The sequence below is a fragment of the Aulostomus chinensis genome, chromosome 16, assembly GCF_037954235.1.
Source record: "Aulostomus chinensis isolate RoL2024-O1b breed Wild chromosome 16, RoL_Achi_v1.0, whole genome shotgun sequence".
NCBI lineage: Eukaryota > Metazoa > Chordata > Actinopteri > Syngnathiformes > Aulostomidae > Aulostomus > Aulostomus chinensis.
This window is the reverse complement of record NC_141335.1, coordinates 12,241,133-12,268,504: the sequence shown is the minus strand read 5'-3', so window position 1 is coordinate 12,268,504 and position 27,372 is coordinate 12,241,133. Positions and strand designations below refer to the sequence as shown.

The following is a 27,372-nucleotide window of genomic DNA, read 5'->3' as shown; positions in this document are numbered from 1 at the left end:
AAAATATGAGAGTCGGAACGATTTAAACATATTTCCGCAGAAAATTCCTTGAAACTGTTGAGGTTGGACTTCAAATTCAACGGTAGGGAGACACACAAGAAGGACCCCTAGTGGCCAGAAAAAGAAGAGCGAGGTCCGAAATGATGGCGGATGTTAGTGAACAGAGGATTAATTATATGATTTGTCGAACACTTCATGATAATGATTACAAAAAATGGCCAGAGTCTTGATAGAGGAGAAGAAACTGATCCTGGCAGAAACAATGAGACGGCCTGTGGAAAAGTTGAAAGAAATCTTTGAGAAGGAACTTCATTAATTTAAGAATCTATGAGAATATTTATGTTGTTCTCAAAGGGTAAAGATAATTACTTCTTCTGCAACTACTTTTATTCTAGAGTGAGAAAAATGAGATTGTCCTTTCAGAATAAATGAAATGAAGAGATTCTGATGGTGTGTATGTTCCATTTCAACCGGCTAAGTCTGTGTTATGGTCATCCGGTGAATCTGTCTTATATTGTATTCTAAAGAATTTTTAATCTTTTCAATTATCAGGTAAAGTTGTTGTTGGTTTTTTTTATTTGGTTTATAGAAAAAAAATCTTTAGAATCTCTTCATTTTTTTAACCACTCTCACGCATTTAAAAAAAAGTTTCTGAAAGTTTGTTTTTAAGAATTTTCAGACTATCTGGTATAATTCATGGTCCAGATTCGATTTATCTGTACAGAGGATTTGAATCTGGACAACCTAATCTATATGTCTAAGGATGTAGAATTTTTTTTTCCAAAATAAATTATATCGTTCAAATTTTGAAAATTGCTTTCAGGTTTCACCAAAAGCATCTGAAACGGTTTAACACCGATACGCCGCCAGTCGTGACTGTAAATTAAGATTTATTTATTCTTTATCCGGTGGATGGGAAGTTTATGCGGAAGCTTTGTGTGTGGCGTCAGGCGGGAGATTGTCAAACTGGTGGGATGATCTTAGAAGGGAAAAGTCGTCACTTTGCCTACACTGTGAGTGACTAAAACAGGGTAACCAATCTTCAAAATGAGAAAAAGGACAGAAAATCAAGGACACACTCGGTAAGAAACTCCTCAGTGCTGTAGTAGCGTTAGCCAGCTAGCTAAACACTTAGCTTCCGGGCAACTGCGGTTGTTTAGTTAAAGCGAAAGTTAGGCCACGTTATCACGCTGTTACTACGTTAAATAACTGTTGTTGTTATTGTTGGCAACAATTACGACACCTTAATACCATGTCATCAAAGCTATGTTGTCAAGTGTCCGTTTCCAAACTGACGTTAGCGTGCTGTGTTTGCACAAAGGAACCTGTTAATAATTTGATGCTCTTTGTTGAAAAACTACTTCTCTTTGTGTTAGAGATATTCAGTTGGTACTGCGGAATTATATTTCACTGATACAGAACTCAAGGTAAGTTTAGGTCCCGAGATTCTAAATATTTGCTGCAGCTGGTTCCATGTTGTCATTTCACGTAGCGAGCTTTGATTGGTGACCGAGTACAGGCTCATCTTGTTGGCTACGGCAGGGCTATGGTCTGCTAGCTGGCTAGCTTCCGAGCCTTTATGTTTATGTTAATTTTGTTCTGGAAACAAGAGCATATTTGGCTCTGAAATGATGAAGGGTTCACGTCTGTCTGTGTTTCTTTCAGGAAACTAAGTGAATACTTCTCCCCGAAAGGTAAAGGTAGGTCAATGTGTCAGTTGGCTTCGTTCTTGAGTCATTTGTTAACTGTTGTCATTTTTTTAAGACTGCTTCATGTTGCTGTTTTATTAGAGTTTTCTGTGTTTCCACGTAAACACACTGAAACAAATGACACTTCAATTTTATATAATACCCTGCAGTGTGACATGAAAACGAAGAGAAACTTTAAGAGGAGTAAACGTATTATTGTGTATGAGTCAGAGGGTGTGTGTGTGTGTGTGTGTGGGCATGCATTTTCATGCCTGGAGTAAGAAGCATGAAAAATGGGAACCTGCAAGAAAGCCATGTGCTCTGCAGTGTTGTATTGCCAGAAATACATGTGATTGAAATGGTAACAAAGTTTTAAATCGAAACAATGAGTGACTCAGTGAGGAGGTGCGTGTGGTGAAAATGAAACATGCAGCGGGAGATAACCTGTCACCAAGCAACTACAGCCACAGCAACATCCTGGGCCAAGAGAGAACATCGAACAGATAAACCCCACAACCCACAAGAACACATGAGTAAAAAGGGTAGAAAAAAAGAAAAATGCACGCCAAAAATATCTATAGTAATATAGATCTGAAAATTTCCACATGTGGTATTGTTTCTGCTTCTGAGTGTATGAGAGTTAAAAGTTCTAAAAGAACACACCAAAAGTCAGAAATCAAAGTGAGTGGTTCGATCAATTTCTTGTCCACATCTGCCAAACCTGATTACTTTCACCATTTGGGCTACATCATGAGGCTGTGAGAAACCATGCAGCACTTCTTATTGAAAGCAAAAACATTAAATAAGAATGCCTTCCAAAGCAAATATCTGAACTGTGTGTGTCGTGACATGTCTCATGTTACAACGGGCTCATGCTTTAGTGCAACACAAGTAATGGAATTTTTATTGGCACCAGGAGCGAGACCGTCGTCCCAGTTGTGACAAACATCAGTATCGTTACCAGAATTCAAATCTCCCTTTTTGGGATTTTGGTCCTTGTGAATTATTTTGAGCTGTTAACAGCAGGAGAGTGGCACCGCAATGTCCAGGCTCGCTTAAGTCTGGCTTCTTCGAGTTACTCACCCGTAATGATTTAATTTCATTGTGTCTGTTTTACTGGAAGTCACCTGTGTGTGTGAGTTTTTGATCTGTGTTTTCGGGGTTAATGAGCATCAGCTGACACAATGGCAGATGCGACATGGTTAAAGGCACCATGGTCTCTGGCTAGCTGGCTACTGGTGTTCAGTTTTGTTCAAACTAGAATAGTTAAGGGTACCTTAGATATTAGAAGTCCATAACAATTACACTGCATCTCCTATTTTTTTCTAGTGAAGGACCCTGCACTCAAGCAGAGCCCCCATTCCCATGTCACATCGGAGACGCCTATGAAGCCCTCTCAGGTCCCTAACCGGCTTTTACATTGTCCACCCAGGAGAATGTTGCCCCTTCAAAGCCCACAGCTGAGCCAGAAGGACAGGCCAAGTTCACCTCAGCAACCTCCTCATCCTAGAGGATCAGTCAACTTATCACTCAGTCACCCAGTGAGGAAGCCTCAGCTTCCACAAGAGGAAAGACTAGCTTCTCCCCACTCTGCTCACCACCGATCACCAGTCCGTTCACCCCAGGATGTGCCAACAACAATTGGTACCTCGGATTATAAGTCACAAAACCGGAGTCCAAGTACCCCCGACAGTGCATCATCTTCTCGAAGGAAGGATGTCAGCAACCACTCCCATTCCCCCCATACAAAGAGAGATCACGTGACCAAATCTGTGACCACATCTGACTCAGGGCGATGTCATGCAACAATACAAAGACAAGATTCAACAAAGGTTAGTGACATTTTTTTTTTTTTTTTAAATACGGCTTTTAAAAAATGTTCTGTGTTAGGAAAGGGGGCCGTCTCTGATTGACAGGCAGAGCAATGGTGTAGTTTCAGCCCTGTTACAGTTGTAGGATCTTGAATACAACATTCAGGTTCAGCGGAGTGGATGTTACCATCCTACCAATGCCAGAACATAGAAGCTGCATCAGAGACAGATGGAAACCATGTAAAGATATCCAATGATTTAAGACACATTATATCTTCAAGTTGACACAGAAAGACCTAGATAGCGATCCATGAGTTCATCCGGTCTTGTTGTCATGTTCCTGGTTGTGCAAAAAGAAGCGATAAGCCACTTAAACACAGCCTGTGACACGTTGCTGCAGTGATACTTCTACTGCTAGTTCTATGCTTCCAAACTGAGTTTTGCATTCGACAATTCAATCAATATAAATTGTTTCTTTTCATTAGAAAGGTGGTGTGAGAGTAGACAGTTGTCACCAATCACTTTAATTTACTGTATGTCAGTGAAAGAGAGTGCAAAAAAGAAGTGGAAAAATACTGCCTGTCACCTGATGCTTCACCTGATGCTTCACAATCATACCTGACAGATATGAACTTCCCAACTACAGTCAGAGGTGAATTGTTGCTGGTCTGGTGTCACTGCCGCTGAAGCCACGCTGCTCACACAAGCTGTATGGACCAGGTGTTACTCTGGCAGCATTTTGGTTCTTTGTAAATAAGCAGCACATCATTTGGGGTCATTGTTACTTTGTTCTTGCAAATACGTGCAAAGTCCCCATTCATAATCCTGCCAGCAAACCCTCGCTTGACTTAGTAGCTTTTCCAACAAAAGGAGCAGGCATCGTTAGTCAACTGGTATTTAATTAGATCGTCTTGTAAGTTGTGCCTACGGCAATGAGACAGTTGAATCTTGAGTCTTTGTTTTGTCTTCAGAATTTGACACTTAAATGTTTGGGGGAAGGGATGTTATTGCTCTTGAAAAGATCTCAAGTTGCCTTCCTTTTCTTTTAGGACAAACAACCTGTACGATCATCCTCCAGTGAAAAGCCAGGTAATATATTAATGCTAATATTCCAAACATCCCCCTATTACTGATCAAACTGCAGCCTGCACTTTTGAATGTTTCACTGTCTTCTATCATAATAGATAAATTCACTCATTATATGTGTCATTTATGTGTTTTCCCTACAGTCCTCATAAAAATGACTTCTTTTTTACTTGCATGCCTTTTATTTTACCACTGATTTAGCTGATAGTCTATATATATATATATATATATATATATATATATGTTTATATGATCTTCACATTTTGCACCTCCTAAAAAAAAAAATACATGTAGAGATTGTGAATTTGAAAAATTAGTAGTAGTAAAAAGTATTTCTTAATTTACAAGACATTTGAAAGAGCCCATAATTCATTTATTGCCCTTTTGCAAAGAAGATACCTGCTGATTTTATTGTTCTCCCCCTGAAAGAAAACTTTAAAAATTTTGTCTGTCCGCTACAGTTGACTGCTCATCTCAGAAGAGGCGCAGGCATTCTGAAGACTGCAACACCACCCCCAAGAAACTGTGTGTTCAGCATTCAAACTCAAATAGCACACAAACCCCCACATTAGTTGTTGACACCCCAGGTAGTACATCACTGGTGCCTCAGCCATCATCCAGGCAGCCCTTGGACTTAAAGCTGCTGCCTAATCTTACTGATATAAGCACTAAATCTGCATGCAGTCCATTTTCCTGCTCAGGTTCATCAACGATGTTCAGACACACCCACCCGTCTTCCACATCATCGTCATCCAAGCCCAGTGTGAAGAGATCGCTATCAACAGAGGAACATCAGCCTGTGATACATTCCAGTGAATCAAAACCACTTTCCAAACCAGGTGGAGAACTGATGAAGAAGAGAACCAAGGAAAATGATAAAAGGGATAAATCATACACTGCATTTTCCTCTCGGGTTGACCAAAAGCCCGCTGGCCACTCGCCTCGTGTTCACAGCAGCCACCACTCTGGTTGTGCTTGGCATCATAATACTTCAGACTTAACTGTCAAGACCCTGAGTGGAACTAAGCAGGAGGATGAGACCAGAAATTCGGACAGAGCTCTTCATAAATCAGCTTCAAAATCTACTTCACGGAGCAGTAACACAGTAGAATGGAACAAATCCTCCCGGCAAAGACAACCCGACCTTATCCCTGATAATCAAGATGAGCTCTTCACCCCTGATCCCATGACGTGTAATATCAAACACAATCAAAAGACTGCAAAACCCAGGATAGAACAGGAACCAACTAGAGAGACCAGTTTATGTAGCCCTAGTTCTGTACTTGCTGATCTGAAAGCCAAAGACTCTCCAGAAACTGATTCCCCTCGTCCAAGGAATACCAAAGCCCTCTTATCACCTGCACATCACTCCCAGATTCCCTTGCCAACTGTGTCTTCAACACAGATAAAACTTGATAGCCAAGTATCCCATTGCTCCACAGACAGCCCATTCAAAAACAGTCCCATCACTTCTTGTTCATATTCTCTTTCTTCTACTTCTTCTCCTTCTCTTTCCTCTAAGGAGGAGGATACTAAGGACAAATACAAATCTCTCCATGCCAAGACTGTGATATCATGTGCCCCCAAACACCCTTCGACATCCCCTTGTCTTCCATCTCCACATTTTGAAAGGCGGGCAAGTCAAGATGATAGAAAGCGAGGGAAGGAAGTGGATCCTATGGATGTGGAACTGGACCTAGGCTTAAGTTTTGCATTAGTTTCGGATCTGAATCAGGGCTCCCACAGTGATGAGGAGGAGCTTCTTTCCTTGCAGGAGATGATGGAGCGCGCTACCAAGAGGCAAGACACATCAGAGAAGGGCCCCTACTCAGAGCCAAGCACACCTGGACACCACAGCTGTCAGCCAAAAGCTGTGAGAGCCGCCTGTTTTGTCTGGACAGTGATGGATTGGGGATTGATTACGAGCTGACTGAGTCATAGAAGCTATAAAATGCATGTTGTGTTTTTTTCTACAGCAGTCGTATGCCTCCCCCACAAAGACGAGCAACTACAAGAACAGTCTCGATCAGATGCTGAAGGACATCCAAACTAATAAAAAGTAAATCACGCTTAAATTTTTTCTCCCATTACCAATTTAACAGTAGCTTTACCTGAGCGGAGCTAACCTTCTCCATATGGTTGTCTCCATCAGAGCGAAAGAGAACGAGACCCATCTTTTCACCGCCTGTCAGGAACAGCTGCTGAGAATAATGGAATATGAGCAAGCTGAGGAGAACCAGGAGGAGGGCATCTCGCCCGAACAACAGTAAGACCTGCTGAAGCACACTGACTGAGTCCTTGCACACAACATAATCGTAATTTGTATTTTGGGTTGTTATTTGTCTGTCAGGGAGTTCCTGCAGCGTTACTTGCTGACCTCCAGTGCAATCAGGGATGTGCCGCCAGGAGAAGCAGTGTTCAACCTGGAGAGATTTGGCCAGATCTTCAACCAGGAAACGTTGCAGCTCAGACAATGCTTGGTGAAGCCACAGGGTGCAGCACAGAAGACTCTCCTCTGGTGGGCTGATGATATGCGTATAAACCTTTGTGTGGAGTTAACATGTTTTCTGGGTACATTGGTGTCCTCTGCCATCAAAGGCATGTATGTTAAGAATAGGGATGTTAACAGTTACCGCTTCACTTGGATAAGAGGAGTAAAAAATCCTTAACAGTAGTATTAATCAAAATGTAAGTACAAGGATAACCGTGTTTGTTTACCACAGGTAGAAATCACAGTACAATGTTGGCCAGCTGCTCCCCTCCCCTTCCTTAAAATCTCTTAACATGACTGCAGGTATGGTGTAGACAGTCCTGCTCAGGAGATTGTCGGTATCAATACTGTGGTAATGATTGGACCTTGTTACATCCTCTGTTAGAATGTAAATACTTCTGACTGAAGCAGTGGTATGAAGAACTTGGTCCCCCTGGCGCCTCATGTGCAGAGGATACATTTAGTTGTGATCTGTCATTCTCCGCAGGCATGATTTGGCATAATTTGACCACCCTGATGTTTGCACAGAGTTGTACACATCTGTGCTCCCATGGGGATAGACCCTTTTTTTTAAGATTGACACAACCCACTCTTCTTTTAACCATAAATAGGACAGCGTAATCATTTTGCACTGGAGAGTTTGTACTGTTGGACATATGAACATTTCTCCCTCTTAGCCTATAGAAAAGCTTCCGACTACTGTTGTGCTTATTTATGCACTACCTTACTTCTTTTCTTTCCATCCTCTACTCTTCATCAGGTCCAGCCCGGCTCAGCTGAGATTGCATGTGAATATTGGATTATTTCAGGAAGCTTATGACAGTCGCTCACCCTGTCCAACACAGGTTACCCGTTTTTTATTCAAGGTGGGTCCTCCACACACTCTCTCTCACACGCACGCACACACACACACACACACACACACACACACACACACACACACACACACACACACACACACACTCCAGAAGCATGTTTGTAGAAATTAACATGTCTGTGCTGTAGCCATAAATCTCTTTTATCTTCACATCAGATGATGTCAGTCCACAAGGAGAGGATTGTGTCTGAGAAGATCCTGCAGGTGCTCTATGACATCGCCAGCATGGCTGCATATCAGATAGGTCAGTGTGGGGGTTTTTTGCTCTCTCCACCACAAGCATGTGTTCTGTCCTCAGGTTAAATTTCTTGCTCTGTGCATCTTTGTTTCCACAGTGAAAAATGGAAGCCAGGAGTTTAAAGTGTGGGTGCCAGCATTGGCTGATGTCACTCTGGTCTTGATGAATATGGGAGTTGGATTTGTTACTCTCTTCCCTTTTGAAAATATACAGCCTCTTTTCAAAGAGGGAGATTTGCTGTAAGTTGTATTACTGTTCACAGGATTAATCATGCAGGTCCCTTATGTCTTATTTGAAAGCAAGATATGTAAGCTGGTTATAAATTATTTGATGTTTTTCATTGCGTGCCATTGAATCTCTCATTTTTGTGTAGGGACGACATCTATATCACAAGTGAAAGTCCCTCCAGCAACACGGACCTGAACGATTTCCCTGAACACAACTGGTACAACATCTTGAGGGTGAGAAGAAGAACATGTATTTCTCATATTTCCCTGCCAGAGAAATCAGAACATTGTCTCTTGGCTCATTGAGTGCTTGGCTGTGTCTGCAGTACCTGTCTTACTGCATGGGCTTTTGTACGCGGGCGTACAGCGATGACGAGCTGCTGTTGCTGCTGACTGTTGTGGCTCGGGTGGGCTTGGACTCTCGACTTATCCTTCAGTCCAGTGTGGAACTTTACACTTTGCAGTATAAAATTGTGAACAACATCAGAGACTGGGACACCATGGTCAGTTCACACTTACCTCTGACTACTTTTAGAGAAATACTGACAGTTACAGATTAGATAATAATGTAAAACCTGAACAAATTCATCTTTTATTTATTTGTATTTTAGCTACCCAGAATGTGTATGGCTCTGACTGGTCTGACAGATGATCACCACAACATGTGCCTACTCGTTCAAAGGTTGCCCGACCACACCCGGGGAAAGTAGGTGTTGGTTCCCTCTTTCAAATCAAATTTTCAGATTTTTCATTTTGCTTTTACATGTTTTTTTTTTTTTTTTTTTTTTAAACCATGTATTTTTGTTGTGTAGGCAACTGCGACAACATCTCAGTCTATCCATGATCTCTAAACTCTTGGATGGGACTTGCAAGTACAAAGCTACAGAAAAAGACTTTCAGGTAACATTATAACCAGAATTGAGACAGTTTCCTGTTGATGTATACTTATTTTGTAATGAGATTTTTCATTATTTGTCCCTTTTTAAACTGTCAATGACTTTCAAGATTATATTTTGAGTATCGTTGAGTCCCCTTCTTCTTCCATGCCATGATTAGCTCTCTGATCTAAGGCTGTACCTGCCTCATATGCAACCCTCCTCCCTTCTCCGGGCCATGTTGAACTCATCCGCAAGGAATCAGAATGACAAAGAAGACGATCCGGTTGCTCTAGACCAACAGGTGAGCATCATGGTGTGATCAAAGCAGAGAAATTTCTGGCTATCTGTGACTCCATTGATATTGGTAAGGGATCTTGTTTGACAGGATTTGAGCTGAGGAAATTTGATATTTTTCTGATGTTCATTTATCTCCTGTGTTCAGGCCTACTACCTCTGCTACAGCCTGCTGACATTGACGAATGAAGCTTCCAATTTTCAGGTCTTCCCAGCTCAACAGAAGGTACTACTCGGCCTAAAATAAAAGCACACATTGCACGGGTGATAGACCTTAGCTGGTTTTATTGATATTACTTTGCTCTGTTCTGTGGCTGTCAGGACCAGCTGCGGAATCTATGTTCTGAGCTCACAATGCATGTGAAGTGTGACATCAGAGAAAGCCAGAAGTGTCTCTACCGCAGCAAGGTGAGTTGGCTCTAAAACGGATGTGTGCTAGTGTGATTAATCACAGACAGTCACATATCATCAGTTACATTAAACAAAAACAAAGGTTAAAACATTCTTGCAACATAGATGGCTCATTTAACCTTTACATCTCCAGGGCTTGAAGAAATTATTGTTCGGCTGTCACCGTCCGTAATAGTGCCCTGAAGGAAGGAAGTCAGAGTGAGCCTTCCCACCTTAAACATTCCAATTAGAAAACAAAAATCAAAGGAGGATGCAGTGTCTTGGGAGTATTGATGAAGATTCCAGTGAGAATATTAAATATTGGAATGCAAAACTTAAACTGTTCAACACACAACCCAGGGTTCTCTTTGCAATGAAGCACAATTTTTCTGGTTCCCAAAGGAACTGTTCTGCCTTCGTACTTCGTAGTGCAGTGGTGGACATAAATGACGGTAAATGTGGTGGCAAATATGTCCATCTTGTTTATTCATTTGAGCTCAGTATGAGTGTCTCTATGCTTCGCTGTCGTTTGCTGTTGATGTTTTTCTTCTCCTTGATGTACAAAATGAACCAAACCCAATATTTTTTTGTGGGTGTAGAATGTCAGTCTGGCATCCTCAGTGCTTTTACCTGCCATTTAAGCAAGTTGGAGTGGGACTGGATGACATTGCACCTGCCTCAATACCTCCTGTTCAACCTGTTTCTAAGAGCCTGTCATCATAAACTGTCAAGCTTAAAACCACCCCGTTGGTGTCCTTAAACATGTTCTTAACAGGGTCATCTAACTTATCAGATTTATTTGTAACAACTGTTGTTCACTCTTTTTTCTTTTTTTTTTAAAAAGATTGATGAGACTTTAACCAGCTGCTTATTGTGCTTAGCTTAAGTAACACAATGTACTATATGCATGTGTAATATCTGTGTAGATTTCTCATGAAACTGGCTTTACATTCGTAGTTTCATCTTCACACTCCTGCTTTCCTCTCTCTTTTCCCCTCCACCTCTCTTAATGATTTCTGCCATCTAACATCAAGTGCTGCCCCGTATGGCTCGCAGCATTCCCAAAATGGCAAAACAACAATGAAAATTAAAGTTTGTGTGTCGATTTTTAGCACAGTAGCTGAGTCCAAATTGAAATTTTCAACAGGGGTGGCAGCCAAAAAGGCAGAGATGGCCTACCATTTGTCTAGATAGGCAGGGACAATTGTGGCGTCTCACACACACTGTGCCAAAGATTCATTTACTACTGTGGTAATGCAAAAACCAAACATTTTCATACTCCGCTGACTTGATGTCAGATGCAGGAACTCAATCAGGATCTAGATGTTGTCCATTCTGGTGATTGGTTTGGTGACCTCATCTGTTCTCTCCAGGTGAAAGACCTTGTGGCAAGAATCGACACCAATTGGCAGATGCTCCTGCAGCGCACCAAGCCTCTCCATGTACGGTAGACACAAACAATTGAAAACCTTTTTCTCTCAGTTTCAGTTTGTCTTAATAAATGCTCATGTTCAATTTTGTCACTTCCTGTGGCAGGATAAGCTGTATGACTATTGGCAGCCTGTACCTGTGCGCATATTGAACAGCAACAAAGTCGACACTGTAGTGGAGGAAAACACTGCAATGGAGGAGGAGGAAGAACTGGGAGATGCCATGGATGACACGAGTGAAACAAGCAAAGCTACAGACGAAGTACCGCAGGAGATTCGGGCTGAAGTGAGGGATGAGCAAGCACGTGCTGAAACTCCTTCTGAGGAGGATGAGTCGGAAACTGTGTGCAAGACTAGAGGAAGTCTCCAGTCCAGGTAGCACCATGTGATTTTTGTGTTTTTTAACTTATTTTCATGGCTCGAGTTTTGATGGTAAACTCAAATTGCACTGTCTACAATTCCTAACCTGTTTCATTGTTCTCCACAATGAAAAAAAATGCACAAATACTAATTGTTTGTATTTCCTGTTTTAGAAGTTATCCACTTCTTTAGGGCCAGAACCATAGCTATTTATGATTAATGCTGCACACAAGAGAAAATATTCATTGAATGTCATTTTTTTGATAATACAACCTGATTTTAACATAATTAGCATTTGCCATTCAATTTTTATGTTGCCTTCCGTGTGTTAAATTTCGAGCACTACATAGCAACAGCAACCTGTGGTTATTAATTTTACCACAACCTTGTTTGTTGCTTCCGTTCCTTAACTGAAGTCTTTTTTACAAAGAAAGAAGGTTAAAATATTAGGCATTTGCTGCTGGCACTTTGAGTAACTTAGAAAGAATTACCTCTCTATACGCAGTTATGCCGCAACTCCTCCTCCAGAAGAATTTCAGAATAATTTTCCAAGATTGGATGGGGATATATCTAATCCTCAATGTTTCAGCAGGAATTTGGACACTGATGTTATGGGAAAACTTCTCGAACGCAACAGTAAAACCTGCTTGAGTATGCAATTATTGACTGGTAGTTATCACTTCATGGATGGCAGCTTGTCGTTAACATTTGAGCTGTTATTGTTTCATTACAGTAGACAATGTAAAATTATATAAACCTAAGCACACAGATGTACATGACAAATATCTCTGTAATTACTGACACCAGGACCCTGCAACTATGGCAGCAAAATGCCACTGTATTTTGTGCTTTTCCTGCAGTCACGCGTCAAAATCTCTGTAAATATAAGTAATTTCTAAGATGAATACATTATTTGTTATAAGTCTAGATCCAGACTGTTCCCTTAATGCTATAATTTCACTGTCAAAAGAGTGTATTTTTGTTATGTTTCCCTTTTGGGAAAATATTTTTAATGATTAAAAAATGCTTTTTTTACAGTTGTCAGATGCATAAAATAAAAATTGTTTACATGTTACAAAATGTGTGTTCTACTTGAAATTGACACTCGGAAAAAATTCACACCAACAAGCAATATTGATGCATAATAGTTAAGATACTGCAGTGTATTTCATTATTGTATAATAACTCATTTAATAAAGAAAGTATAATCTTGCAAATACAAGTTCAGAATTGTGTAATTAGATGGTTTAAAGTAAAGAAATGAACTTTTTAGTCATTATAGGGAAAAGTTAACATTTGTGAGGAAAACTGACTTTATGGCAGATGTTATTAAGATACTCTGTGTCATGGCACCAGTCAAAAGAAGAGGACCCGAGAGAAGTTGTTCAATTTGTGTCCTCTAAACAATTTTGACATTTTTAACTGCCATTGATAAGTTAATGGCTGGAAGGTAAAATGAAAATCTCGAAACCAAGTTACTCTTATCGATCTGAATCAAATCGAAGCACACATTTTTCACAACCTAAAGCAAAATCCACAGTCATCATCCTCCCCCCATTTTCTACTGCTACATTCTAATTAATCAAAATCAAACTGGGTTTTAGCTGCACATAAAGTATGTACTGTATCATTTTGTGATTCACTTGTGCTACAGCCCAAAAAAGTGAGGAAGTGGTGGCTTCCGTAACATTTTAGGCACAAACCGTACATGATTTGGATCAAATCAGCAGTGGAAATTTGCATTCTTTGATCATGTGGTTTGAGTTGATTCCGGCTTCGGATTGGTCAGGCAGACATGAGAGCACAACACTACGGAACTGTAAAGATTCAATGATGCACTTTAAAAGTTGCGTCTAATTTGCATTACAGTAATTTTCTGATAAGAATTGATTAAAAGATAATTCTATCCCCTTATACATGAAGTCCATCTGTTTTATCTCTACCGCCATAACTAGGGTGAAACCTCATGATTCAATGAGCCAAAAACATTAGAACATGACTGACAGGGTCAAGTGTCTTTTATGGACAAATAGGACACTGTTGTTGGTTTTGTTTTGCTTTTGTTTACAACTTTCTGGATACTTCTATTTTACATGAAAATATTTCTGGAAAAGCCCCAGTGACCATGTTAAAGTATCCTTGAGCAAGATACTGAGCCCCTCAGTGCTCCCGATGGCCCTGCGACAGACTGGCAACATGTCCATCCCGCCTCTCGCCCAATGTCAGCTGGGATAGGCTCCAGCAACCCGCCCCCTCATGACCCTTAACAGATTAATGGTATAGAAAATGGATGGATTTGTAGAAACATCCTCACTGCTTTTTCAATGGCTTCTATGTCATGTGACCAAGTGGTGCCATGCTACATTTTATAACCAGAAAGGACATTTTACTATATTTTCTGGTTCCCAAAACATGAGTAAGGTCATAGTCAGAGTGAGCAATAGTCACTTTACAATATTCTTATTTTTCCAAAAGTAAACAAATATAACCATTGTGTAAAAAAATGTTAATAAATGGTATTTAGAGTGCTGTTATTTTTTTATACAAAGTAGAAGAAATGTTTAAATTGTATAAAATGAAGTGTACCTCATCTGTCTATTGTAATAGTTATATCTGGAATGAATTAGTTTTCAAATGACACAGGGACTCTTGAAAAAAAAAAACTATATTCCATTTTCATTAAGAATGTACATAAAATAGAAGACCGTAAAGTTTAAAGAAGTGGGTCTTGTGCAACCAGTTATATTAGTTTCACTAAAATACTTATTTGGCGTAAATTGACCAAAAGACATGGAAAAAAAAATTATTGTCTTGTAAAACGTGTGTGTGTTTCTATAAAATAGGTGTAGGTGTAATTTCATCCTATTTTTCACTAATTCCAGCTATTAGTTGTTGTTGACGGTCCCTAAGCGAAACGCCTGTTGATATGTACTCCGCTTTAACAGACACACCAGCTGTTGTGAATAAACAACAAATTAATGTGGGAATTAATGTGTGCAAAACAGCGAGTCTGTTTGAAGCGAGTCGAGACAAAACATCACGAGAATGGCGACTCTGAGTTGGGTGGTTTTGCTGCACTCGGATGGATAAAGATAGATAAAGTGGGTTTCAAATCGCTGAGCTATCTGGGAAAGCCAGCTGGATAATAAGTGAGGAAAAACTGAAATCAACATGCCTCTTCGGAAAGATTACTTTGTTCCACTTCGTCCCACTTTCCCCTGGTTGCTAAGCAACGGTAGTCAGGTGACTGTCTGCAGACAGAACATGGCTGACCTGTCAGAAGACCAATGAGGGAAAGGCCAAATTTAGCATAATCGATCCTATTTTTTACGTCGTTTCCTACCACATTTCACCACCGTGGACATCAGCTAACCTGAGGCTGTCAAGGTAAACATAATAACGGTTAAATTTGGTTGAATATGAGACTCTGTGACGCTCGGAAGAGCTCCAGCTAACGTTTACGTGGGCTAGCTAAGTTGAGCTAGCTGCTAGCCAAACACTCCCCGTTTTCCTTTATAGCAGCAATTATATTAACATGTGAATACTAACGCAAAGAAATAAGATTTAGGCAACCTGCTGTAGACGTAGCAATTTATCTTCTGCATATTTGCAACGTTTAAGGCGTGGACTATATCGCCTTGGTGTATCGCAAGTGTAGCAATGAAACTTCATTAGTTAATGGAGAGGTATGATTTAACAAGTAAATGCAATCTATTACGCTGCCAACTATAACAGTCACTTCGGTAAGCAAAATTAAAACCCTAACGCGCTTGGTCATTATTCTTATGATTTTATTTACGAGTAGTAATCAACTTTTCTTTTTTATTTTATACCATATCTTGCTTTGAGCTTTATTCGGACTTTTTTTTTGTACTGATAGTAGATTTTAAGGAAATATGGTCCGTAACATTACAGAAACAAACACAATCATAACAGGCACTCCTTGTTTAAGAGAAGGTCATTCAGACCTTTGACCAGAGGGCAGCAGTTTATACTGGCTGGTTGTTCATCTGGACCACAGGTATTACTGATGTTATGGACTTCTGTCGCAGACCCCTCTGTCTGTTGGTTGAGTAGTTAGATAATCGTGATTCTCTCATTTTTCTGTTTGCTGTGTTTGTTAGTTGTTTTGTTTGTTTGTTTGTTTTTTGGCGTGAGTACAAGCAGGACATCCTTTAGCATATCAGAGCTCTTCCTTTTTAATCGTACCACTATTATCATTTTTGTTGGCACGATGTTTGTTCATGTTAAATCGTGCAGCTGCAATAAACCACGCAGCACTACTTTTTACTAGAGCAAAAACAAAACAACAACAAAAACTAATGCATTAAATTGAAACATATTCCAGAACAATTTAGTTGAACTGTATGTGTGGATCAGTGTGTCACAGAATAATTAGATATACTGTGATGTAGTTTTTTTTCATGTGTAAATAAACATTGCATAGAATTGGAGGCCATGAAAGTTTTTCATGGAAATGTATTAGTAAAATGTATATAAACCCTGGAATGTTTGATTCGTGAAAAAAGTGATATGATTTTAGATGAGTGGGTTGCCTGATGGGATGACAAATGGTCCAAGTAAAGGGGAACACATCAGAAAAGATGCTCAGATTTGGGAGAGACCCTGGACTCTTGAAGAGATGCGTCAGAACAGTGATAGCTGGTCTTTGGCAGCTGACTCGGGGGTAAGTTAGACAAGTCAACAGTCTTTATCACATTTTTTCAGGTGGCGAGAGAAATGCTGCTTGAGTTGTTGAAACAATTTTGAAATGACTTCTGCTGAAACTCCGTAACTGTCATAACTGTTTTTTTTTCCCCCCACAAGCTCTTCCTGTTCCTTCAAGACTTCTCACAGCGAATGTTGTCAAAGACACATGAGATTGAAAAACAGTTGGACGGTCTGATCCGCGACACTAAGGCCACAGACAGCTGTTTACACTCTGTCTTTAATGACTTCCTCATGCTTTCCAACACACAGTTTATAGAAAACGTAATGTATAGAAAATTTAAACTATTACGTCATCAACATTGATTGTTTACACACTGGTAGAAGTGAAAATGGGAATTATTCTATGTTCTGTTTCAGAGAGTTTATGATGAAGAGGTAGAGGAGACTATTTCCAAGGCTGATGCTTTGGAGAGGCAGCCTGAACAGGTATAAGTATCCTTCCTACTCCTAATGGATACTTTCAGCACTGGCCTCTGTGGCTATATCACTCTTTCTGTATTGCCTTGTCATTAATATTTTCCCTAAGAAGAAAACACGAGAGCAGAAAGAAGCAGAGTTGATCCCCAAGATGCAAGAAGCAGTGAATTATGGGTTGAGAGTGCTGGAGTCTGCCTTTGAACATCTCGACATCAAAGCAGGAAACTCTGATTCTGAGGATGAGGAAGTCACAGACCGGGTGGAGGCAATCTTGGAGCCCAAGGTGCAGCAGTCATTGTGTGATGGTGATATTAATTCAAGCTTATTTAGAAATATTTTGAGTTATCCATCATGCATCTTTGTTTTTTAGGATCTTTATGTGGACAGACCACTTCCATACCTGATTGGCTCTCAGTCCTTCATGGAACAAGATGATGTTGGTCTTGGTGACCTTTCTAGCGATGGTAATATACTGTCTCAAAAAAGGACACATCAGTAATTGTACAGGTTTGTTTCCCTCATTTTTCTGTATTATGTATGTTTTGCAGAAATGTCCGTTGACAGTGACAGAGACAGTGTCATCGAGAGCGAAGACGGCAAAGACACAGTAGTAAGACGATTTCTCTTCTTCTGTCTCAACACTCGCTTGCTCTTTCTTAAAACAGCACCCCGTTTCTGTATTTATTTATCAGCATTCAGATGAAGACTTCATCCAGGAGGAGGATGAAATTCACAACAATATTAAGAAGGTACACTACCTTCCTATCAGTCAGTCACATCGCAACTTACAACAGCTTTAAACTGAAACGTTTTATGATTGTGTATCGCACTCTCCTAGAAGTCATCCATGTTGAGTTATGAGGAAGATGAAGAAGACGAAGACGACGATTCAGACATATTTGGAGAATCGGATAAAGACGATGATGATGAAACAAAGGTACATCTAATAAAACTTTCCACATTGAAAAAGGCAAATAAAATTAGCTCTTTATTTCTCCTTATGGGAATGTGATGGCTGTTTGGTTGATCCTCTCGTCTTCAGAGTACCGGCCCGCCATCCTTCGCCGACGAGCTGGCTGCTCGAATCAAAGGAGAACCAGTGAGCAAACCAGAGGGAGATCGGGCATGTAAGTCACTGTCGTCCTCAACCAGATGTCCACACATCATCTATCCTTCAATCTTCAATCTAATCTTAAAGCTATAGTATGTCATAGGCTCTGCTGTAAGCTATTCTGTCATTTAAGTGCGTAAACCGTGTCAGCACCTACACAGCCCCCGAAAAAATGTCTCAAGTCGCAATTTCATCCAAGTTGTCAGCTTGAACTGGAAAAGTCAAAGGAGCCATATAGTTACATTTTATTCACATTCAAGTTAGCAGAGGGCTAACAGGATGTTGTAAACTGTGGATATGTTGTTCTGTGCGTCATGTAATCCCTACATTATTTCACTATTGGACATAGATGCGGATTCAATCAATGTTTGAGAAGTCTAGAAGAGCCGCACGACTAAATTATTTATCCACATTCAAAGTTGGCAAAGGGCTAACCGCAGGAGTAGCCGTCATTGAAGATAACATTTGAGAGTTACATCGAAAGCATGTCAAGAAGGAGCTCCATCACTTCATGTGCATGCTCATGGTTATATTCTTTCATCATTTCATGAAAGCATTGACATCTAAGAAGACAAGTAAAAGCCGAAAAAAGCCAAAGTCTGCAAAACCAGAGGGTAGGACTTCACTCATCATCATTGATATTCTGTTTTTTCGTTTTATTCCACTGGAGGCTCGACTGTGTTGCCTAATTCTGTTCTGTTTATGTTCTCTGTAGCAACAGCTGAAGACGACAGCGACGACATGTTCAAGCCACCAAAGATGGATGATGACGACTTCTCTTCGTTTGGAGGGAAAAGCGGCCTCTTCAGTGGCGGGAAAGGCTTGTTTGATGATGACGATGAGGTACGTTGATTCTGATGCAGTCCTGTTCCACTTCCCAAAAATGGTATGTCATTTCTACGGTATGGTTTTATGTCATGTTCCAGGGTGATCTTTTCTCTGAGGCTCCTGTGTTCAAAGAGGAAAACTTGGTGAACGAAAAGATGAACAGCGTGGCTCAACCTGCAGGTAAAACTGAATTTTACCAGCATGTGCTGCTGTGGATGGACACTGATGGTTGCGTGTGAAAGAAACACAAGATAACTGGTTGATAAATTGGTTGTATTGCCCCCCCCCCCCCCCCCCCCAAAAGAATCTGCCAAACCTGGGAAAAAAATTCCAGCAGGTGCTGTTTCAATATTTCCAGGTACTGGCACTCACTCGCAACAGCAAATACTTCTCCATTGTGTTCCTTAAGATCCTCCACCAAACCGAGTTGTTCTTATTTTAACAGACAACAGCTTGTTCAGCTCAAGGAATGACTCTGAGTCCACTGAGAGCAAAGAAAACGGATCATTAGCTGCGAAGACCTCCAAGCCGATCCCTAGCACAACTGGAAGTGGTGGCGGAGGGTTGTTTGATGATGAAGACGATGATGATTTCTTCAGTGGTAAAAGCCTGAAGAAGTCTGACGCTGGTGAGTGAGATGTGGTGAATCAGTTCTAGTGTTAAGATTCCAAGGAACCCCACCACACACACACACACGCACACACACACACACACACACAGACCCTTCAACCTTTTGGTGTTTTTTTTTTTTTTTTTAGCAGGACAGGAAAAACCCAAACCCAAGAAGGCTGTTGACCTCTTTGATGAAGATGATGAGGAGGGTGACATATTCAGTGAAAAGTACAGTGTATCAACTCCCTCCAAGAGTGAGAAGGTGGTAGCAGAAGAGCCGGTCAAACCACCTGAGAAGAAGGTAAAGACAAAAACAATGGCTTCCCCCCACGTCCAGTTAGAATACGGCAGTGTGGCCCTGTGATGATTTATAATGATATGATACATTTAGATGCCAGCGGGGGCTATCTCCATGTTTGGTCCTGGGACTAAAAGCCTTCTCACCGAGGGTCTGAAGAAACGCCAGCTGTCTACCAGCGAGGAGTCTGAGAAATCTGAGGAGGTCTGAATGGATCATTGTCTAACAGTAATCTCCTGACTAAATCACATTTGGTGTGTTTTCACAGGGGGAAAAAATGGCACATTTTCTACCAGAAGTAGTTCTTAAAAAGCCACTGTGTTTCCAGACTGTCCTGCTAGAATGTTCATTACATTCTTTTATTTCTTGTTTTGTGCTCATTTCTTCTCCTACCAAGGCTAGAGGGAGGCTAAGTGCAATTGTCTAGCACGGGGGCCATTAACGGTCCCATAGTTACATCCATTAGATGAATGATAAAGTTTGGAGTGCAATCTGAGGAAAGGTTGAATCGCTGCTCAGTTCCACTCCCATCTACATACTCTCATTCAAACAGAAACTTCACAGTTACAAAAGCTGTTTATGTTGATTTTTGATGGCGTGTTTTAGAACGGACTTGTTCCAGACGTTGGGAAAGCGGTTGAGCAACCTCAGAAACTGCAGGCCAGTTGTCTCTTCTCTGATGATGAAGACACACAAGTAAGGCTCAAAGGGTTCACTTGACAGAATAAAAACAGTCAGAATAGGTTTTTAAATACTTTGATTGTATATTTTCCCTTCTGCAGGTATTTCCAACAATCCCTAAGAGTCAGTCTAAACCTGAACCTACAAGCCAAGGCAAAACTGGCAAAGCGCCTCTGTCATTATTTGATGATGAGGAAGAAGAGGTGGGGGGAAAAAAAAAAACACTTTTCTACACTCGTGAATAAAACTAGATTTTTCTTTTTGTTGACTAAAGTTGTTGTCTGTCACTTGCAGGATCTTTTCGCATCTACAGCTAAATCCAAGGTAAAACCTAACCAAGCTAAAGCCTCCACACCACAACCCAGTAAGAACATCTCCAGCTCCCTCTTTAGTGATGACGAGGTATGTGGAGGGAAAGCAGTCATATTAGAATTTAATGGAATGCGGAGTATGATATCATGTTTCTACTAATGTGTGCACCGTGATAGGACCAGTGGATAAGTAGTGCAGCCAAGCAGGAGACCAAGACAAGTGGAATGAAGCCCAGCATCAGCGCCCCCTCCAGTCTCCCCAGCGTCAGAACACCTCAGAAAAACAGCCTCTTTGATGAAGACGACAATGACCTGTTTGCTCCAGCAAAAGAGTCAAGGTACTTGAATGATTAAGAATTACATCCAGCCAAAAACATGCATGCTGACATTGGAACTGTGTTATTTAATTAGAAATCAATGAAAAATGTATTGCTGGGGATTCTTTCGTAACCATGCTGTTCTCTTCATTTAGTCAGAAGAAGCCTCAGAGAGTTGCTCTTTTGTTTGAGGATGAAGATGATGAAGACAAAGGGTCCTTCTTCGGCATCAAACCTGCTGTCAACACAAACACTGCAGCCTCAGCTTCTAAAGTGAGTATTTTGATAAAAAAGCTTCTTTTTTTTTCTTCTAAAAGCTGAGGAAAAACACTTACGTTAAGAGCTTCCCTTCATGGCCTTTAAAGAGCTTTTATGAGCTCAAGGGAGGAAATATTCCCAGCTCTCTTCAAGATCATCTTGATCCTGAAATTAAACACAAAACCCCACATTTGAAAATAACGTTGCTCAAGAGATATTTGTATTAGAAAATCACGTCATGACCTCCTCATTTAAACTGCCGCTCAGCAACAAATAGCCGGATTGGATTGTCCTATTCAACTGGAAAAATAGACAACCATTCAACACACCAGTGGCTGAGGACATCGCAGTGGAACGACTCACAGCAATTTCTAAAAACAAGCCGATCCCCTTTATCATCATTGTGCCACGTTCCTTTTGATAGACACGCCACTGGGATTAACACAGATTTACGCAATACACTGTATATGTTTACATAGACGGCAAGAATCCAACTGTCAGCTTGATTCTCAACAAGACAATATTTCTATGAAGGTGTTCTGATCTGATGGAGTATTCCATTGATATTCCTCTTTACATGCCACTGAGCTAATTCTGGCTAATGATTGAGCCACAGAATATACACCCCCCCCCCCCCCCCCCATTTCCAGGCATTTGACCTGAAATTTTGCGTGTTTTCCTGCTATTAATGCAGAACACGGACTTTTGGCGTAAACAGGTTTATGACACACTTCAGAGTTAACCAAGCTCAGAACACCCCACACGTCTCCCATCTAATTATTGCTTACTCCCCACTATGACTTTATTCCGAAGAAGATTAGAAGATGAAGATTAGAAAATACTGCTTACATGGCAGCATCTTATTCAGAGTATTATCTTCAATTACTTTAATAACAGAATATTATGTTCATGTAAATGTAGCTATTTATGAACCAGGAACTACGCTAACACCATCTTCATAATAACCCCAGGGAGTACTACCATTCACATCACTGTAAGAGCCATGAACATCCATTAAAGATGCTATTTTTCCCTCTAAACTTGTTTGTTTGCTTGTTATTGTATGTTACCACCAACATGAGAAAATTACTTATCATTTTTTGTTTTACAAATGTATATTTTAGCACAAGTAGATTCTTGTTTTCCTTTTTAATTCATCCTTCATCTATTTATTAACTGACCCGAATCATCTCCTGCTGCCTTAACTTCTTTCCCTTGTGGTGGATTCTCAGCCCAACTCTCTGTCAGAGAAGACACAAGCGGTTGACATCTCGAAGACCGCAGCAGAAGATAAGTCGTCAGAGCAGGAGAAAGCAGCAGTGACGGCCTCTGAGACCTCGCCAAAGAGCAGTGACGGGAAAAAGAAGCCTGTTGGAGCAGTCAGTCTGTTTGGGGGCATCAACGTTCTCGCCAGCAAGCAGACAAAGAGCCAGTTGGATGAAGCTGACAATGACGACAGCTTCCTCTCCAGGGACAGCCCGCCTCCAGATGTTAAAACAGAGGAGAAAGTCAAAACAAACACTGTGAGTCTGTTTGATGATGAAGACGAGGATGAATCTGATTGGAATGATCCCATATTTACGCCCAGTAAACCTAGTGCCAGTAACACAATAAAGGTTTGTACGATTTAGTTTTATTCTTGCGGACTTCTTCCTGCATCCAAGATATCACAGTGTGTGTTTACAGCCCACAGAGGAGCGACCACAGGCGAAGAGCACGGGTGTGTTCCAGGATGAAGAGTTGTTGTTCAGCCAGACACAGCAGAAGGACAATGACCCAGACGTCGACCTCTTCGCTACCTCGGGCACAGCTGCAGTCAGTATACTATCATCTTTGACTGAACACCTACTGGTTTTCTTTTCTGCAGGAATACATGACTGTGTTTCCTCTCTAGACGTCTAAGCTCAGCTCAGTGAAGCCTGCAGCACCAAGTCTGTTTGAAGATGAAGATGAGGATGACCTCTTCAGCGCCATGAAGCCTAAAACTGCCCCTCCGGTAGCAATTGACCCCTGTTTTCCAATTAGAATATCATACGAGGGATGTGCGATATTTGATATGCTGATATTTCCAGATGTCAGTATTATGATAATTACATTTTACACACATTTTACAGACTAAGTTGACAATTTAAATTTAAGCTTCCCTTTTTTTTTTCCTGTTACTTTCCTTATTTTGGGTTTGTTTTTGTTTTTTAATGTCCATCCTCAGAAAGTAGCAGAGAAGCCCAGTAAGCCTATTGACAAAACACCACCAGCTAGTCTAGAAACTACGTCAGAGCTTCTGGTGAGTGGATCCCGTAATGCACATACCCCTGTTGATTTTGTGGTTTTGACACTTTTTTAAAAGTCATTTTTATACTTACTAAAGGGCACAAGAGATCGTTCAGCTCCTCCAGTCACTGTCATAAATACTCAGGGTTCATATGGGCATGGAAAACCTGGCAAAGTATTGTTACATTTGAATATAGTCATTTCCAGGCCTGACAGAGCTCTTTTTAAAAAAAAAATAAAGCCTGAAAATGCTGGAAATGTCCTTTTATGAATGCCTGAATATGAAAGCATGTGTGGTTCAGTTAAGATCGACAAAGGAATATGTTGTGTTTATTATTGATTTACTTTAATGTTGCATGTTTATGTTGTATAAAACCATGGAGAGCATACGGTCATGATCATTTTCCTCACAGGTGTGGAAATGTCATGTAAATTCACTAAAGTGTGTCAATACACATGAGAAATGCCCTTTGACTGACTGAAATATTGAATGTGCTGTAATCTGACTATACAGAAACCTGCAACAAGTCCTGTAAAACCTAAAGAACCTTCATCAAGGATTGGGAAACTTCAAGTAATTTTTATTTCTTTTTATTGAATCACAAGTCTTTGTTCCTCACATCTCATTCTTTCTCTCTACTGAGGAAAGATTTTCCTTTTCCCTCTTCTATTTTTTTCTAACTTTCTTTTGTAATGACTTTTTTTTTTTCATTTCAGCTGAAAAGCTTGGCTACACTAAAGCACTGAATTGAAAGAATTTCTCTATTTTGATTTGACTGAGGAAGAGTTCGCCCACTCTTTCTGCTTGTTTCACAAGATATTACTCATGCATCTGGCTCTTGCCTCATGTCCATCCACAGTTCTCATTTTCCTCTGAATGATCTGATGCTTTGAACATTGAGAAACTTGAATAGCGACTTCTTTAACTTCCATGCTTCATTATATCTTCTCATTTGGTGGGGTTTCTTTCCTTTTTCAAATTCAGGCCAGTTTGATGATCAACCCTGCTGTCTTGCTTCCTGGTGCTGCCCCCACTATGCCAGGAGCTTTAAGTGTAACCCCCTGCTCAGATCCCAGTTCCTCGTCTGGGATATCCAGCTCCAGCTTAAGCCCCAGCCCCGCTACAACTCCTGTAGGAACCCAGGGGTACAGCGAGGAGGGAGTGAGCTTTGACACCCCGGTACAGGTCTCAACACTGCAGAGTGCACACAAGGTAGGGTTAGATTTCTGGAGTATTACGTCTGTTGTGTGGAGTAGTAAATCACTTTTTAGTTGCTTTTGCATTGCGTGGATTCTTGGATGTTTATTTATTTTTGAGTAAACATCGTGTCTCATCCAGGGACGCGTTAAAGGTTCTCAACATCGAAGACCTCAGTCCAGAGCAGCGAGGCAGCAAGCAGTGCAGAGATCTGTGCAGGATAAAGAAGAGAACCAGGCTGATGAAGTCTTGCCTCCACCAGACAAGTCCCGCCAGATAGGCACGGTTGTGGTGCCCCCGGCCTCAGCTGCAACCACAGCTTTACCCAGTTCCTCACCCCCTCAACCTCCCCTCCCGGAACACTCCCCCAGACCCTCTGCACTGACACTGCCAGTATTCTCAAACGCTGCAAAGCAAGACTCTAGTAAGGAGAGCAGTAAAACCAAGGTGCTGCCGTCTTCTGATGACGATGACCTTTTTGGCTCCGACAGTCTGTTTGGAGGTGTTCACACCCCCTCCACTAGACACACCACAAAGACAGCACCACATCAGGCTAGCAGCAGATCGGCGCTGAATAAAGACCAAAATAAAAGCAGTCCCCCATCCATTTTTGATGACAACAGTGATGACCTTTTCCAAAAGGTCAAGCCAAGGTCAACTGCAAAGAAGGTCTCATCGTTTATGGAAGACGACGATGACGACGAGGACATCTTCGGAGTGGGCAACAACTCAATTGCCACATCGAGTAAAAAAGAAAACAAAAACAGCAGTAGTATTTCAAAGCAGGATATTTTCAAGGTAATATCTCATTCCATCTCTCAGAAACCATATTTAATACCTTCCTTCATCAGCTGAATATCTTTCTTCCCAGGATGACGTCGCCACTGTGCCTAAAGTTCACAAGAAGGGCAAACAAAAGCCCATCGATGCCTGTCTGTTTGATGACAATGTAGACATTTTTGCTGACCTGTCGGACACTTTAAAACCAAAACAGAAGTCCAACACAAAGGGAGAGACTAAGTCGATATTTGACGATGACATGGGTAAGCAACAAGGTCTTTAACTGCACGCTTTCACTGATGTCCCTCAGTGTCACGCTGACCTGCTTCTTATGTCACTTCTGTTTTTTTTTTAAAGATGATATCTTCTCACCAAGCACAGTAAAACCTGTGACAAAGCTCCCCACCAAATCAAAGAAAACTCCACCGTCCCAGGAGACCACCGCCACGACAGCAACGGATTCAGGCAACATATTTGATGATCCACTTAACGCTCTCGGCGGGAACTGAACTGCTGTTTTTTTGAGTATCCGCATTTGTACAACTATGGATCGATTCTTTTGTCCTTTTTGAAGGTTTGGAGATCGGATACACTGTTGATAGAGTATTTATTCATTTAATTCCTTATAAATACAGTGTCTTAATTTTGCGTGATAAAGATCACAGTCATCTGAATCATCTGAAAAGCATTTTAAGAATCATCCTGGCATCAGATCATATGTAACAATTATTAAATACTGTTAATCGTTATTATACATGATTGCACTTTATAAGCATACCATGTGCTTAGCCTCAAAGCCTGAAGAAATTAACAGTAATTGTTTTGTTTTGAAGATGTTTATCATTTTTGGCTTTGCCATGTTGAGATTTCATGTCTTTGGGTTCGTGCCATATCACGTGTATGAGGAATCATTGTGTTTACCTATTGTTCTAGGCATTTTGCATTTTGATGATGTTTTTATCAAATAAGAGATTCATCCATTTCTTAACTTTGGCTGTGATGAAAAGGATATTCATTTTTAATAACTAAAAAGAAACATATTTTATGCTATCTGAAATGTGTGTGGTTATTTCTAGCTCTTGCTTTTTTGTGTCTGCAAACATTAAGCAATGTGTGTTGATTCCGGCAGATTCCCTGAAAGGGAATCTTAGATGTGTGCTTATTATGTTTACACTCAAATGTTCTTGCTAAAAATCAATATTATTAAAGTTAATTTTCTTTTAAAATATGGAATTGAAGCTGCTCCCTTATTAGAGTAACTTATTTGCTAAAAATCTGGTTATTTTTTTTTCAAACCATCTTGCAACTTTCAACTTTTACTGCACACATGAATCCTAAGGGAAAAAATATGCCCCTGTCCTCCAACTGCCTCATATAGGGGACCAGCTTCAGTCTTTGTCACAACTTCCAAATAGGCACTCATTGCCACAATTTCAACCTTTTAAATGCCAGACAGGATTCACAATTTAGCCTGATACTAGTAATAAACTACACTTTTGAAGGCTTCAGTACTGGATGAATTCCTAATATCATCGAATTCACAATTGACAAGTTTTTATGCCTTTCCATGGGCCTTTTTTTTTTTTTCCTGTACGTATTTGAGTATGTCTGTATATTGGTAACCCTTCTGCACATTTTACAATATACACATGTATATTGCACTATGATATCCCTACCAACCCATCCATACCATTTTATTTGAAATTGTTAATTTATTTATCAATATGCAAAAATCTGAAAATGGGTCAAATGGGGGAATTGGTTTAAAGTATACAATTTGAAGCCTTAA

At 40.6% G+C, this 27,372-nt stretch overlaps 2 protein-coding genes across 12 annotated transcripts; both read left to right on the top strand.

Moving 5' to 3' along the window:
* The first annotated feature begins 908 nt into the window (after positions 1–908).
* slf2 (SMC5/6 complex localization factor 2) lies at positions 909–12,810 on the top strand. 6 transcript variants are annotated; one of them, XM_086180929.1, is made up of 21 exons: positions 909–1,082; positions 1,666–1,700; positions 3,018–3,520; positions 4,549–4,588; positions 5,047–5,172; positions 5,287–6,458; positions 6,562–6,644; positions 6,738–6,851; positions 6,936–7,103; positions 7,837–7,942; positions 8,110–8,197; positions 8,289–8,430; positions 8,565–8,652; positions 8,745–8,921; positions 9,030–9,124; positions 9,231–9,318; positions 9,475–9,597; positions 9,739–9,816; positions 9,912–9,998; positions 11,354–11,422; positions 11,517–12,810. In XM_086180929.1, the coding sequence occupies exons 1-21, from the start codon at positions 1,048–1,050 to the stop codon at positions 11,787–11,789; spliced, it is 3,690 nt and encodes a 1,229-aa protein (XP_086037055.1). In that variant the 5' UTR covers positions 909–1,047; the 3' UTR covers positions 11,790–12,810. The 6 variants fall into 6 exon arrangements, with proteins under 6 accessions (XP_086037055.1, XP_086037054.1, XP_086037060.1 ...); XM_086180928.1 differs by having other exon boundaries at positions 5,047–6,458; XM_086180934.1 differs by having other exon boundaries at positions 962–1,082; positions 1,666–1,694; positions 3,121–3,520; positions 5,047–6,458.
* A 1,978-nt stretch (positions 12,811–14,788) lies between these two features.
* On the top strand, positions 14,789–26,808 carry washc2c (WASH complex subunit 2C). Of its 6 annotated transcripts, none has more exons than XM_086180737.1 (31): positions 14,789–15,157; positions 16,314–16,457; positions 16,598–16,762; positions 16,859–16,927; positions 17,028–17,201; positions 17,289–17,382; positions 17,467–17,528; positions 17,611–17,667; positions 17,757–17,855; positions 17,961–18,045; positions 18,584–18,643; positions 18,751–18,872; positions 18,956–19,037; positions 19,162–19,215; positions 19,303–19,485; positions 19,616–19,770; positions 19,861–19,971; positions 20,374–20,463; positions 20,550–20,651; positions 20,743–20,850; positions 20,937–21,097; positions 21,232–21,349; positions 22,567–22,950; positions 23,021–23,149; positions 23,229–23,330; positions 23,544–23,618; positions 24,120–24,179; positions 24,591–24,818; positions 24,945–25,601; positions 25,675–25,846; positions 25,941–26,808. In XM_086180737.1, the coding sequence occupies exons 2-31, from the start codon at positions 16,314–16,316 to the stop codon at positions 26,090–26,092; spliced, it is 4,254 nt and encodes a 1,417-aa protein (XP_086036863.1). In that variant the 5' UTR covers positions 14,789–15,157; the 3' UTR covers positions 26,093–26,808. The 6 variants fall into 6 exon arrangements, with proteins under 6 accessions (XP_086036863.1, XP_086036862.1, XP_086036864.1 ...); XM_086180736.1 differs by having other exon boundaries at positions 18,745–18,872; positions 19,619–19,770; XM_086180738.1 differs by having other exon boundaries at positions 17,031–17,201; positions 25,941–26,807.
* Positions 26,809–27,372: the final 564 nt, after the last annotated feature.

Coding starts and splice junctions, on each gene's coding strand:
- washc2c (XM_086180734.1), top strand. CDS start 16,314: ATGAGTGGGTTGCCTGATGGGATGACAAATGGTCCAAGTAAAGGGGAA. Junction 18,644..18,744: donor AAAGTCTGCAAAACCAGAGG/GTAGGACTTCAC, acceptor TGTTCTCTGTAG/CAACAGCTGAAGACGACAGC. Junction 21,350..22,566: donor CTGCAGCCTCAGCTTCTAAA/GTGAGTATTTTG, acceptor GTGGATTCTCAG/CCCAACTCTCTGTCAGAGAA.
- slf2 (XM_086180928.1), top strand. CDS start 1,048: ATGAGAAAAAGGACAGAAAATCAAGGACACACTCG. Junction 7,104..7,836: donor GCACAGAAGACTCTCCTCTG/GTGGGCTGATGA, acceptor ACTCTTCATCAG/GTCCAGCCCGGCTCAGCTGA. Junction 9,598..9,738: donor CGGTTGCTCTAGACCAACAG/GTGAGCATCATG, acceptor TCCTGTGTTCAG/GCCTACTACCTCTGCTACAG.